This window comes from Bos taurus, chromosome 10, assembly GCF_002263795.3.
Source record: "Bos taurus isolate L1 Dominette 01449 registration number 42190680 breed Hereford chromosome 10, ARS-UCD2.0, whole genome shotgun sequence".
Classification (NCBI taxonomy): domain Eukaryota; kingdom Metazoa; phylum Chordata; class Mammalia; order Artiodactyla; family Bovidae; genus Bos; species Bos taurus.
The window spans coordinates 59,380,817-59,396,396 of record NC_037337.1 but is presented as its reverse complement, the minus strand read 5'-3'; the positions used below and the strand labels follow the sequence as shown (position 1 = coordinate 59,396,396).

Sequence of the window (15,580 nt, the reverse complement as noted above, 5' to 3'; positions counted from 1 at the left end):
TCGGTGTTGGCCATCTGTTGATGTCCATGTGTAGTCTTCTCTTGTGTTGTTGGAAGAGGGTGTTTGCTATGACCAGTAAAGTTGTTAAGCTTTTATTAGACATACAGCATTTAGTTATTGTACTAGCTTGTGCAGTGCTACCCGCATAATTGAAAACAATCTTTTAACCCTTCTGCTCTCATTTAGTATTATGAATATATTGTACTGTGTTCAAACATTTTTTAAAATGAAGCATGCCTGAAGGAAGAATGTAGAATACCAATGAATATCTGTAAAAAATTTTTTTAACTTTCCATATCCATCTATAATTTTTGCCCATTCTTCAAAGTCTTCTAGTAAGAACATGTTTATCAGTCTGTCAAAGAGTATGTATTTATGCCTGCCGTGCTGAAAAGATAAAATCCAGCCTTCAGAAAACTTAGATTCTGTGACTATGAAGGTTATGTCCCATGGTGAACATTAGTAACTTGAAGAAGCACAGCATATGTGCCACAAACAATTCTGTTCTTATGAGTAAAATCCTCTGTATCTTAAAAATTTTTTTTCTAATTATAAAATCAGTACTTATTATAAGAATTTAAATGATATAGAAAAATGTAAGTAGAATATAAAAATTTCCCATTCCCCCCAGAGATATCCCAGTGTTAACTATTTGATCTTTAGCTGCTTGAACCATTTAAAAACTGTATTTATTAAAATTCTTTCTTGGTCCATTTTGCTTAAGGTGCTGGATCTTTGTATTCGTACTTTTGTACATGACTTTGATAGAGTGTCTCGTCCCCAAATCTAAAGTATGTGTGCTCAGTTGCTTCAGTCATGTTTGACTCTTTGTGACCCCATGGTCTGAAGCACGCCAGACTCCTCTGTCCATGGAATTCCCCAGGCCAGAATACTGGAGTGGGTTGCCATGCTCTTCTCCAGGGGATCTTCCCGACCCAGGAATCGAACCCATATCTCTGGCATCTCTGGCATTGCAGGCAGGTTCTTTACCCACTGAGCCACCTGGGAATCCCCAGTCTAAAGTATACATGAAAGAAAAGTTTTATATTTGAATGATTCATGAAATTATTTGGTGAAATTTTACTGTAATGACTGATGCGCAGAAAAAGAACTGGGTGATTTATTGAAAAGACATTTGTTCTGTAATAACATCTGTTTTCAGCATTGTCTTCAAGTTAGAGGATTTTGGTCAGCATTCTGATCATGTCTGGTTTAAAAAACATAGATTTCATAGGATTTAGATTTGTAATGATTTTTTTTTTTATTCCCATGAATCAGTTGAAATGTATTTGTTTAGAATCATTTCATTCTTATGGACATAAATCTAATTTTCACAATTATTTTCAGGCCATTAAAAATCTCGACTGAAGACTTTGGTAAACTCTGGTTATCCTTTGCAAATGATGTGAAACAAAATGTAAAGATGTCAGAATCTCAAGCTGCTCTGCGTTCTACCTTAAAGGCCCTGCAACGGGAACTAAGACTTCATGTTGTTGACATTATAGGTTTGTAGAGTTTTTGAGAAGGCAGTCTTGTGTTTATGGGGCCTTTTCTTACAATCAGAAGGCAAACTCTTAAAAATATCTAATTTCTTAGGGATGTATATCCTGTTATGAGCATTTTTTTTATGAGCATCTTTTTGATAAGTGTGTTGTGCAGACTTTATTAAAGAATTTTTTTCTGTGGTAAAGTATATGTAGCATAATTTTACCATTTGGATCATAAAGTGTATTGGTGAGTGGCATTAAATATATTTCATTTTGTTGTGCAGCCATTGCCACTCTCATTTTCAGAACCTTTTCCTCTTTCTTAACTGAAACTGTACCCATTAAGCACTACTTTCCATTGCCTCTCCTCTGCAGCCCTTGGCAGCCACCATCCTATTTTCTGTCTCTATGAATTTGACTACTCTAGGTACCTCATCTAAGTAGACTCATACAGTATTCATCCTTTTGTGACTGGCTTATTTCACTTTAATGTCTTCAAGGTTCATCCATGTTATGTGTCAAAATTTCCTTGCTTGTAAGCCTAAATACAGTCACATTTTATGAATACACCATATTTTATTTGTCAGTTAATCTTTTGATGGACATTTGGTTTGCTTCCACCTTTTGGCTGTTCTGAATAATGCTGCTTTGAACATGGATATACAAATAATCTGTGTTTGAGTCCCTGCTTTCAGTTCTTTTAGTTATGTACCCCGGTGTAGAATTTTGATAATTGCTGTTTTAATGGGTATGAGTAGTGTGTCATTTTAGTTTTGATTTGCATTTCCTTAATGATCAGTGATGTTGAGTATCTTTTCACATGCTTATTGGATATTTGTATATCTTCTTTGTAGAACTGTCTGTTGAAATCTTTTTGTATTAAAGAATTTCTGATTTTGCTTTGTTGTAGGTAATGAAGGGCTGTTGGCCTGTCAACTGCTCCCATCCGTCCCCTGCTTGCTGCATTTCCGAGTTCATGGTGACACGTTAGCCCTGTGGTTCAGATCCTCCTGTTCTACTCTTCCTGACTATTTACTTTATCAGTGTCAAAAAGTGATGGAGGGATCCTAGCAAAAGCTCTGCTTATATTTTACTCCATCAAAATAAATGGTTTACATAGATAAACTTATTTACCAAAGTAAAAAGAATTAATGGTACTTCTAATGAAAATGGGGATTATTACAGGTTGTGGTTTTATGTTTTCTTTATGGTTCATGATCAAGAAAGATCCCCAAGAAACTGTACCCCTAACCTTTTACTCAGGATTGTACAGTAGGTTTGGGTCCTAAAAAAGTGGCCTAAGCTAATGTTATAAACTGCTAAAGATTTATATATATCACTTAGTGTAGAGGGTCTGAAAATAATTTATTTTGTTATAAATAATTTTATAGCAGATTTACTCTAGTGTTAAAGCTGATTTATAGTAAAGCCAGGTCTCAGTTTTCTGCGTTAATGGAGGGGAGACATGGACTTAATAATCCTAAATCAAATTCATATTTGGCTTTGGAATGCAGTATATGCTTTTTGGTCAGCAAGTCATTACTTTCAATAATGTTTGCTTAGATCAGTACTGAGCTAAGTTGGCACAGCACATACTAATACTTCAGGAGACCCATAAGCACGTTGGATTTTGGGGGGATCCAATCTATGGTAGATGGACTTCCCTCACAGCTCAGTCAGTAAAGAATCTACCTGCAATGCAGGAGACCTGGGTTCAATTCCTGGGTTGGGAAGATCCCCTGGAGAAGGAAATGGCAATCCACTCCAGTATTCTTGCCTGGAAAAATCCCATGGACAGAGGAGCCTGGTGGGCTACAGTCCATGGGGTCGCAAAGAGTCAGACACGACTTAGCGACTAAACCACCACAATCTATGGTAGAGTTTTTATTATAACTTGATACACATAATTGCAAACAATTTGGCTACAAAATTTGTTTTCCACTTGCATTAATTTTTAAAATTCAAAATGAATTACTGTGTTCTTGTTTTCAAAACTCAGAGCCATTTACATAATACTATCATTTAGAAACAAAACCTGTTAAGAGCACACAGTACTAAAGTAAACAGGTATAAAAGGACTTTTCAGTTATGGCAAATATCTTAGTTACCACTTAGATTTTTTGGGCACATTAAAATATGTGAATAGAGTACAAATGGCAAAACCATCTTTCCTGGCCTTTGAATCCACTAGTACTCAATGGATGCAACGAGAAGAGTGGTAGTCTAAGTTTACCATACAGAATCTTCAGTAAAATATGATTTTCATGTTACAGTTGTGCCTATATGACCTCTGTGAGAACTATTATCAGTAAAAGAGGTTAAGCCTGATATGAATGATAGACCAGAATCTTATGATTATACATTTATGTTAAAAACAGAGTATTTTATAAAACCTTATGGTGCTGTGGAAAATATTTATTATTTCACTTTTTCTGATACTTCATGGTAGAAACTATTCAGGTAATATAGTTTTAAGTCATTGTAGTTAATACTCTGGTTAATTGGTACTGTTTATCACCCAGGTGTGGAATTGTGGTTTTAGGTTGTCTCATTAGTCATAACTGATAGGGAATTCCCCAAAGCTGATAGACTTCACTGGTTATTGTGTTTAGCGTATGTCTCCCTAAAAACAAAAGCCACGTTAAGAAATTGATTTTTAAGTTACTCATTAAAAAAATACCTTGTTAATTTCATACTTCTAAAAAGCATGCAGTAAAACCTTGCTACAAGAGCAATAAGTGGTTAGAATTTCCTGAGTAGGTTTTTTCTTTTGAATAGAATATTAGATTCATCCTCAAGCTCTCAGCAGTGTCATGACGATAGGAATATGAATGTTGGGAGAGTGTGGACACTGTTGGCTTTCTCTTTAGTGCTGCCTCTGTCAGCAGCACCCTCCCACCCCACCTAGTTCTGTTGATACTCTGACAAAGAGATAGGAAGTGCCCTCTCACTTTGTGAAGGAATGTAAAGTGTAGCAAAAGAGGTGCTTCATATTTTTGTGTCCCTGCTTCCATTAGTTTGGGTGGTCACCACGGCTGGGTGGAGTGTGGAGCAGTGGATGTAAAGGTTCCCAACAAGCAGGTGGACAGCTAGCTGGGAGAGATTACAGTGAGCTGTTGTGCTGCTTTGTTACAGGGTTGGCAGCAGCAGTTGTCATGAGAGACGTGCTTGGCCCACAGTGCAAATGGTGGGAAATGTGGAATGGTAGGTTAGGGCTGGGAGTATGATTTGGGGTCTGTCAGAGGTAACATGGTGTCACTTTTGTTCTTTCTGAACCCACTGCATAAAGTAGGATAAAAGGATTTCTGCTGAATGTTTAATAGAATGTTTACATTTTTATATTTTTATGGTTTTTAAAAATAGGAAGGAGTAGATTTTAAAGAACTGCAGAGCAGTATAAATTCTGCCTAAACTAATGAATGTTTTAAGTTCTAGATGAGGCATTGCCAGCCTTTTCTGCATTATAGGAGATGTGACGAAGTAGGAAGAACAAACTTTTTGGGGGCAAGATTGTCTCTTTATGTTACAGTTCAGTCAAGTAAAGGGGTGACATCTGGAGTGAGAGCTCTTGTGGAGGGGAGATGCAGCTGGTGAGTTCTCTGCTGGGCATCTTTGCTGAGAACACAGGTGGCAATGAGTGTGAATCTGGGGAGAATAAAGGGAAGACAGGAAAGCCTTAAGAGACAGTGGAGGAAGAAGGAGCAGGCTTCCACCAGAGGAGTAGATTAGTCGCAGGGGAGTGTGGGCCCTGAGAATGGGTCCTTCCGAAAAAAACTGCAGATGGAAGCTGAACAGTTACCAAGTGCTAATGTGCCAAGCATGCCAAGCACAGCATGTGCTCTGCAGAGGAGCAGTATTTAAAAAAAATATTCTATAGTCTATGGAAACAATTTTGGTTAAAACGCAGTGTTTTATTTTTTCCTTTATTTTAGTTCATGTCATTTGTGTTTTAAAATATCAAGCAGTTTTTTTTTAGGGGTTAATGTGGTCTTTATCTCATGTTTGTGAGCCACTGAAAGTGCACTGAACCTATTCACATGTCTTTTAAGGTGTTGTTTTCATTTGTTTTAAAATGTTAGGAGGGAAAAATGCAAGGGAATAACAGCTTACCAGGCATTAGTTGCCTTATTTTGGAGTTGAATTCTGTAATTTGAAGAAATTCAGTTAAACATGTAATAAATGCAAAGTGATCTATGTTGTTGTTCTTCAGTCTATATATTCTTTATCATCTAAAAGTAATACTATTCAGTAATTTGATAGGCATTAGCTAAAAAGAGCAGAAGCAATTGGAATGGGATGAAAAAAGTGATTTACTTATTATAGCCCCAAAGCATGTCATATAATTGGTTAAAAGTAAAGACACTGCTCTTTCTGTATGATGTTCAGAGAAAACTTTATGGGCTTCTGACAGGTTAGAGCATGGATTGATCCTCAGGAACTTGTCCATATCCCCTGCTTTCATCCTAGCCTTACCAGAGCATTCAAAGCAGTGTTTTGTTTCCATATTGCCTCTCCTCAAGATGCAAGAAACACGGTAAGTCAGGTGGTGACTTCTTATCTAAAGATTCTAAATCTTCTGGCCATCTCTGCATTGCGTATCCTAAGACACAAAGAAGTGATATTTAAATCTCACTTACAGATGCCTCTTGTTGGCTATAATGCATAGTAGGAAAAATGTTCTGGGGCTTGAAACTGATATTTGGGGCACAGAAGGTAAAGGAGGTTTAAATGCCTCACACCCATTGCAATAATTAAAAAGAAGGATGGCCTGCAGCCAAATGGGCCAGGGGTAATGATTATATGAAATTTACTTGTTATGTGTGTGCATAAAAAGAGGCTGTGAGCTTTTTAGAGCTAGGAACCAGGTGTATATTTTTATGTCCCTTTTGCCTGGTACCTAGCAGTGTATTGAATGAATGACTAAAAAGACCTGTTCCCTAAAAATAAGTAATCTGAAGTGAAAGTTACTCAGTTGTGTCCAGCTCTTTGCAACCTCATGGACTATACAGTCCATGGAATTCTCCAGGCCAGAATACTGGAGTGGGTAGCCTTTCCCTCTCCAGGGGATCTTCCGAACCCAGGGATCAAACCCAGGTCTCTTGCATTGCAGGGGAATTCTTTACCAGCTGAGCCACAAGGGAAGCCCAAGAATACTGGAGTGGGTAGCCTATCCCTTCTCCAGGGTGTCTTCCTGACCCAGGAATCGAACTGTGGTCTCCTGCATTGCAGGCAGATTCTTTACCAACTGAGCTATCTGAGACCAGGTAATATCCAGGGATTGATTTTAGTAATCCTGTGGCTGTCCTAGAAATAAAGAAAAGGGACTGATCTGGCTTATAGATAGAAGTCAGCAGAAAAGGGTTCCAATGGAAATAACTTGTTTGTACCAGGTAGGAGAGGAGAAATATGACCACTTGAAGAGACCCTTACCAGCCTCAGTCCCATGAAAATGTGCTATGTCATTTAAGAGATCTTTCTGCAAAGGAAATGTGATTACAGATAGAAATTATGACTTGGAGAATGGGTACTGTTCTATAATATGTCAGATGTTTATGAGTTCTTACTGGTCTATAAGAACTTTTTCTAGGATGAAAAATGGTAGACATTTGGTCAGTGAAATTAAATATAGGGAGGTAATGAATATAAGGCAGATTTACCAGCTAAATTAGTATCACCTATTTTTTTAGAAAAGTGAGAACTATGATAAGGGGAGAGTTTAATGTAGTTACTAATGGGAGAGTTAATATAGTTTAAAATCAACTATATTGATATTAAAAAGGTCAGTAGCATCAGGAAAGTTGGGAAAGAACAGGCCGCCTGGGATAGGGCACGAGAAAAGGAAATGTTCATTTGCATCACACAGGAAATGTTATGGTAGGTACATGGATCCAAGATAAGAGGATACCCCCAGAAATGAATCCCAGAGAACCATGAGCACTTAAAGATTGTAGCCTAGATGCAGAGAGGATGGGCCTGTGTGTGTGGAAAGTCAAAACAAGTTTACTGGAACACTTATAACGCTGGAAAACTAGTGGGTCCTCATAACTGATTGTGGCTAGATTGTGGGCTTTTCTCCAAGAGAAAAGGACTCAATTTCCTTTAGTTAGTTTGAACTATTTTCCTAAGTGGATGAGTGCTTTTCCTTTCTTAAACTTTAAGCTGCCTTTGTGACTAAATGGCTGACCTCAGGACGTTTTTTCCCTGACGGGGTCTGACAGGACTTAGGCCAAATGGATAGAGACTAGAGCCTAGAGATTATTCATGCTTCCAAGAGAGAAAAGTAATTAGAAGTTTAATTGCACATCTCCACACTTTAAGTGTGTGCATACTTAGTGTCTGACTCTGCCCTTTATATTATATGACAAATAGGAACAGAGGCAAGGCATATATATTCTTAGGGAGAGGCATTTAGTCTGATTTGCTGCCTTGTAATTTAATGAAGTTAAGGGCAGTATCTATGACTAGAACAAACTGGTCCTCATTGATCATGGATATCAATGTATAAGAATTTAGTTTTTTCATCTTGGTTGATGGTTAGTGGGGTTAAGTAGAACAGTTTTGAGCCTTGAAAGGAAAGGTGAAATTATTTGAACCCAAACATCGGACAAGTCTTCACCTCCAGAAGCAATAAGAGTGTCTTTTCTTATTTATATTAAGCCTTTTTGAACACACTTGAGTTAATGCTAATGAAAAGACTTTGGCCTGTGGTTCACCCATAGTCTCAGAAAGGGGCTGGTCACCAGAGAGACCAAGTACTTAGAGAGTTAGAACTTTCAACCCTACCCACTGACCTCAAGGAAGGGAAAGATTTGAGGGCTGGAGATTAAGCTCAAAAAATTTTTTACTAAACAAAGGAATTTGATGAGCTTATGTGTTGGTGAATGCATCACATTCTGGGAGGGGACACATCCCAGTTCCAGTGAGGACCGAAATTCCTGTGGTTGGGACCCTTCTGTTGCTCACCCTCTATACGTCTTCATTTGTATCCTTTATAATAAACTGGTAAACATAAGTAAATGTTTCTCTGGATTCTGTGAGCCACTCTTCCAAATTAATTGAACCTGAGAAGTGGGTTGTGGGACCTTCCAGTTTACAGTCATTGCATCAGCAGTGTAGTTGACAACCTGGACTTGTGGAACAGTCTTGTGGAACTAAGCCTTTAACGTATAAGATCTGATTCTGTCTCCAGGTATATAGTGACAGAATTGAGTTAATTTGTAGGACAAGCCAGTGTGCCTCCACTCAGCATTGCTTTGTGGCATGGGGAAAAAAATGCATCAATTGACAAAAAAATTTCGATTGTGCAATGTGATTTTTTTTCAAGTTGTCCAATTTGATGATTTAAAATATATTGTGAAATGATTACCACAGTCAAATTAATTAAAATGCATCCATCACTTCACACAGTTACTTTTGTGTGTGTGGTGAGAACACTTAGGGTCTTAGCAGATTTCAAATATACAATATGGTATTCTTCCCTGGTGGCTCAAATGGTAAAGAATCTGCCTGAAATGCAGGAGACCCAGGTTTGATCCCTGGGTCTGGAAGATTCCCTGAAGAAGGGTATGGCAACCCATTCCACTATTCTTTCCTGGAGAATTCCATGGACAGAGGAGCCTGGTGGGCTATAGTCCATGGGGTCACAAAGAGTCGGACATGACTGAGCGACTAATACACAACACAACACAAATATAGTCACTGTGCAATCCACGAGACTGGGGATCACTTTAAAATCCCATACCCTAGACCATAATCAGATTCTTTGAGGGATCAGACATAGGCTCCTGCTATTATTAAACTCCATAGATAATTACAACATGCAGTCAAGTTTGAGAACCACTGTTTTAAATGCTGTCTGTCTCACCCTACTTTTCCTCAATGGGATTATTTTTGGTGATGTTTTCCCCACACTCCTTCCTGCAATGGAGACTGATTAAGAGTGGCTATTGAGTATTTGGAAGGTAAGTAATGGCATTATTTGGAAATATTGGGGTAGGTACACAGGAGGAATCTTGTGTGAATATATAAAAAGTTGTAGGTTCTATGACAGTAGCAGCTTAGTGTTTGAATTTAGCAAGCTTAGGCTTGCTCTTAAAATGGTAGCATGGTGGGATTTGAGAAATGAGAGTCCCTCACATCCAAGCAGGAAAGCACTGTAGAAATTGTTAGGTAATGTGAATTGAAGTTGGATTGTCAAATTTTAATTCTTGGCTTCACTAATTACTAACTTGTGCTTTTGGGCATAATACTTAACACTCTGTGCCCCAGTTTCTTTTCTGTATGGGGAATGATAGTACCTTGTAGGATTACTGTGAGATGATGTAAGACACATAGTGGTTCATGTTATAATCTGTCAGTGTCTTAAAGTATGAGTTTATTAACATCATTATGGGGGAAAAAAAAGGGCGTAGTAAAGATGAAAGAAAGAGAGAGCTCAGATAAAGTGAAGAATTTAGCAGAACCAGGAAACATCAGAAGGTGAATTGCCAAAATTTTTAACATAATTTAAAAAACAAAAAGGAAAGCTTCATGAAGTTAGAAAAGCTGTTTTCAATGATGTCCCTAAATATTTAGGAAAATAATTTTATAGAAATGTAGGCATCAGAAAAATACTATGGTCAAATCCCATATAAACTTATTATGAGAGAGAGGGTGATATTAAGAGGTGGGATAATATCCCTATAGAAAATAAAAGTACACTAGTATAACATGCTCACAAAATAGATCAAAACTGTTAACCTACTGTTGTAAAACAAGCTAGATGAGATTTTAAAAGTTAAGATGTGAGAAAACAACATATATTAGTGCTGTAGAAATTCTGAAACGAAGTGATAAATTAGGGAAGAAATAAAATTTTTAAAAACTCAGAACTAAAAGCAACTAGAAGAATCACAAGTGTGAATAAACACACAAAAACGCTTTAGGGAAATGCAGTATGAAGATGATATATTTTTTAAATAAATGAAATATGGTGAATATTCAAGAGAAAGCAACAAATATTGAAGATAGGTAAAGAAGATTCAACATACGGATTATAGGAGCTCTGAAGAAGAAATTCCAAAACACAGGACCAAAACAAATCCTGAACGTGGTAACTCAAGGGAACATTCCCGAAAGTACAATTTAAAAAATTTGAAACGAGAGAGTACATTGTGTACCTGAGACTCTCAACTGATAAATACCAAGACAGGACCTTCTAGTAAGATTACTAAACTCATAAAAATTGGAAAAATTCCTTGACCACCTAAGAAAAAATAGCAAGTGACTTATAAAGAAAATAGATTATCATCAAACTTTGACAAATGCTATATGCCAGAAGAAAATAGGATAATATATTTTAGATACTCGAAGATGTGAACCAAGAATTTTATGCTCAGTAAAACTAATCCCCAAGTTTAACAAGCACAAACTGCTATCAACATATAAGTAGTCAAGGAATATTGTTCCTATGAACCCTGTGGAATCCTATAGGGTTCCTATGAACCCTATGAACTCTTCCTGAGGAAGCTACTAGAAATGAGATTCATAAGGGCTGGTTGTAAGCATTAAATATATGGCTGTTAGTAGAACCAGGAATAAGTGAAAAGGAGAAGATAAGAATATGTAAGGGCTGTGTGCACTGACAATGCAGATACAGCTGAAAGAAGTGGGGGAAATAGAAAAAGCATATGCAAAATCAAAAATATTTTTTGTAATTATATCAGTAGTGGTAGCATTATCTGATACCATGTAGGATAAAACAAAAGATTAATGATGGGATATTCCAGTTTTATCATTGTGTCCTTGAGACCAGGAGTCTCAGAGTGGAAGAAAGTAAGTACAGAAATAATATAGAAGATGGTGAATAACTTCTGTAGTTCTCATTTTGTGTTGAGGATACACACATATACATATGCCCCTGCTGCCTAGAATGTGGTCCTGGAATGTTGTTATACTGTGGTGGTTTGGTGGTTTTAGTTGCTCAGTTGGATTTTCCTCTAAAAGAAACCAAGGCTTCTTGGAGAAATTATTGATTCCAGGTCGGGGACAGAAATTATACAAGATGAGCCTGAAATATTTTTTATACCAGATAGCAAAGAATCTATCAAAGACCACTAAAGTCACAACAAAGGACACAGTAGCTAACTTGTGTCTCCCGATGAAAGAGTACAGATCACCTACAGTCTTAACCAAAGTGATAGAATAATCTGAGTTTGTTCAAGTCTTTGGATGAAGTTGCCAGCTTGGTACTGAAAATACAGAGGAGAGAGGAATAAGCTAAACTGCATCACATGTTTGCAGTAAGCAAAATTTAGACTGTGGAAAACTCTAGAGACCTTCAACAAATAAGGAAAAGAAAGGGATGGGATGGAGTTTTCACATTAAAAGAAACATGTCAAGTTTCTTAAAAATGGGCTAGACTAAACTGTAGTGTCTAGGGATGCACAGTTGGGTATTTAAAAGAAATGCAAGGAAGTGATTGTAATAAATGTTACTCTGGGGCAGGGGGAAGATTGTGATTGGAATTGGGCCCACTGAGGGACTGTTTTTGGGGGAGGATGTCTTCCCAGGTGGTGCTGATGGTAAAGAGTGTGCCTCACAATGCCACTGCAAGAGACCCAAGAGACATGGGTTCAGTCTCTGGGTTGGGAAGATCCCCTGGAGGAGGGCATGGCAACCCACTCCAGTGTTCTTGCCTGGAGAATCCTATGGACAGAGGAGCCTGGTGGACTACATAGGGTCGCAAAGAATCAGACACTACTGAAGTGAGTTAGCATGCATGCAGGGGCTTTTTGGGGTGGTTGGCAAAGTATTGTTTCTTGACCTGGGTGGTATTATAACAGTTTCCCTTTTATTGTTAATCATTTTTTCAAGTTAAAAGCAAAAATAAATGGGACCTTATCAAACTTACAAGCTTGTGTACTGCAAAGGAAACCATGAAAAAAAACAAAAAAGGAAATGACAACCTATGAACCTGGAGAAAATATTTGCAAGTGATGCGACTGACAAGGGCTTAATTTCCAAAATATGCAAACAGCTCATACCATTCAGTAACAAAGACCAAACAACCCAATTGACTAAATGATCAGAAGACCTAAATAGATATTTCTCCAAAGAAGATAGGCAAAAAAATGGCCAATAGGCACATGAAAAGACATTCATATCTCTAATTATTAGAGAAATGTTAATCAAAACTAAATGAGGTACCACCTCACACCAGTCAGAGTGGCCATCATTAAAAAGTCTACTAATAACTAATGCTGGAGAGCATGTGGAGAAAAGAGGAACCCTCTTAACATTGTTGGTGGGAGTATAAATTGGTGCACCTACTATGGAAAACAGTATGGAGGTTCCTCAAAAAACTAAAAATAGAGTTGCCCAGCAGTCCCACTCCTGGATATATACCCAGACAAAATTGTAATTCGTGAACACTGAAAGCAATGGCTCTGCTCGCTCATCGCAGAGTCTAACCCCAGACTCCAGAGTCCCTTCCTACACGAAGGTGAGTGGCCCTCTGTCTTACCAAGGATGTGACTGAAACGGTCCTTAGACTTTGGGAGTGACTTGTTCAAGGCAGCCGTGTTCCCCATCCGGGAAGGGGAAAGAGAGTCTGCTTTCCCTTGTTTCAATCCAAGAGCAGGAAACTTGGCTCAGTGGTCCCTTCTCTGCAGACACAGAGAGTGGCCTATAAGCCTCTGTGGACAGGACGCTCTTCCAGAGAGATCACTAGTCTGAAAGTTGTTTTGAATGTGGGCCTCGTACTTGGCACTAGTGATAATCCTTCATGAATGTTCTCTCTGAGAACAAGCAGGAGGTGTCAACCCCAGAGGAAGCTGAAGGAGGTCCAAGGCTTGGCCGACTCTGCCTGCCCATGTGAGGCTCACTGAGTGCTGTGAAGTAGTAGTATCAGTTGGTCAAGAGTCTGAGAAGACACACCACTGTGAAAGACGCTCTGGATTTTTACACATCCCATTTTGATGCATGAGGAAGTTATGAAAATTGATCTATCTAGCAATAGAGAACAAGCAGGGAAGCCTGGTGTACAAAAAAAAAAAAAAAAAAACCCCACCATAATTCAAAAAGATACATGCACCCTAGTGTTCATAGCAGCACTGTTTACAGTAACCAAGACATGGAAACAACCTAAATGTCCATTGACACGAATGGATAAAGAAAATGTGGTATATACACAGAACGGAATACTACTCAGCTATGAAAAATAGTGAAACAATGTCATTTGCAGCAACATGGATAGACATAGAGATGCTCATATTACAGTAAGTCAGAGAACGACAAATAGCATATAATATCACTTATACATGGAATCTAAAATATGACACAAGTGAACCTATCTGTGAAATAGAAACAGACTCATAGACACAGAAAACAGACTTGTGGTTGCCAAGGGGGAGGGGGTTGGGGAAGGGAAGGATTGGGTTTGGGATTAGCAGATGTAAACTATTTATATGTAGAATGGATAAACAAGGTCCTATTGTGTAGTACAGGTAACTATATTCAGTATCCTGTGATAAACCTTAATGGAAAAGAATATGAATATATATATATATATGTATAACTGAATCACTTTTCTGCTTTATATAGCAGAAATTAACACAACATTGTAAATGAACTATACTTCGATAAAATTTGAAAAAATAATGTATGAAATTATCCATTTGTATAGTATGGTTTTCTGTGTCTGTGTTTTATTTTACAGTTTAAAACAGGGTTTTCTAACAAAAGTAGATCATTAAGAGGCCCCTAGTAATGCAGTCTGAGCCATTTTCTGTAATGATCCATATTTTCACACCATATTTTTGGTTATTATTGGTGTATGCTATATCTTAGAGAATATGGGAGCAGCAAGGCTACCATTACCAGTGGAGAGGGAAACACATCAGTTGCTCGCTTTAATTTCTCCTCTTACAGAGGGTTTTCAAATTGAACCGTTCACATTGTGATAGATCTTTGTTCAGCCTATTTCATTCCCCTTCTCTTTTCTCCTTCCATTCTTGGTGTGGCCAACGGAATGTTAGCACATGTAATACAAATGGAGGTCTTAAGTGTAAATGGGACTTGTATGATGGTGATTTGCTATGGGGAGACTTTGCACCCAAAGCTGCTGCTGCTTTAGTGGGATGCCCTTACTCTTTGCTCTTTAGGTGACTGGATAAAGAGAATCCAGTGAAAGTCTCCAGAAAGGAGACAGTGGCACCACTGGCTATAAGAAACTTGAGTCCTTGAAATGAGGTTGAGTTCTTTTCCTTCTTAACGTCCTTGGACTGTAACCTGAATTGAAAATAAGTCTTGGATTGTGTTAAGCCATTGAGATTTTTGAGTTTGTTACAATACCTAGCATGACCCTGACTAATGCAACTGCTTAAACTTATGCAGTCCAGTATAGTAGCCACTAGCCACGTGTGGTAACTGCACCCTTGAAATGTGGCTAGTTAGGACTGAGATGTATTTTAAGTATAAAATGGGCATTGGATTTTAAAGATTTAGTACAAAAAATATATTAAAATTGTTTAATAATATTGAAATAATATTTGAATATATTAGGCTAACTAAAATATATTACTAAAATTAATTTTACATATTTCTTTTTAATGTGGCTACTAGAGAATTTAAACTTACATATGTGACTGTATTATATGTCTATAGGACAGTGCTGTCTTGGAAGTAACATTCAACCAAGATCTCAATTTATAGACCTACAAAGGTCTAATCTAGAAAAAACAATCTGTGATAGTTCCTTCCTTGCTGCTAATCCTAACATTAAATCTGTTATTCTTAATCTTTGATGGCAATTCCAAGAGAATTATGTCTTTTTAAAAGGAAGAATTTTCCTCAACTTCTAGAAGAATTTGATATCCATTTGTTCGTGTCTCTGTCTCTTTCCTATATCTAACTTACCTTTGTCTAAAATGTTACTAATGTGTTTTTAAATTCAGACATAATATTTTTCTTCTCTATAGAGGTGCCATTGGGTCTTTTTTATATCTTCAATTTTTTTTCATCATGCTCAGGTTTTCTTCTAGAACATATGGAGTATATTTTTAATAGCTGTTGTAATGTCTTTGTCAGATAATTCTGGTATCTCTGTCATTTCT

At 37.5% G+C, this 15,580-nt stretch overlaps 1 protein-coding gene across 1 annotated transcript in view; it reads left to right on the top strand.

Moving 5' to 3' along the window:
• Positions 1–5,681, top strand: part of AP4E1 (adaptor related protein complex 4 subunit epsilon 1) — a 69,412-nt gene extending 63,731 nt beyond the window's left edge. Inside the window, exons 20-21 of the mRNA XM_003586581.6 lie at positions 1,348–1,505; positions 2,398–5,681. Of these exons, the coding sequence (XP_003586629.2) occupies positions 1,348–1,505; positions 2,398–2,558 (319 nt within the window). The 3' untranslated portion in view covers positions 2,559–5,681. The remainder of the gene's footprint in view (positions 1–1,347; positions 1,506–2,397) is intronic.
• The last annotated feature ends 9,899 nt before the right edge of the window (positions 5,682–15,580 follow it).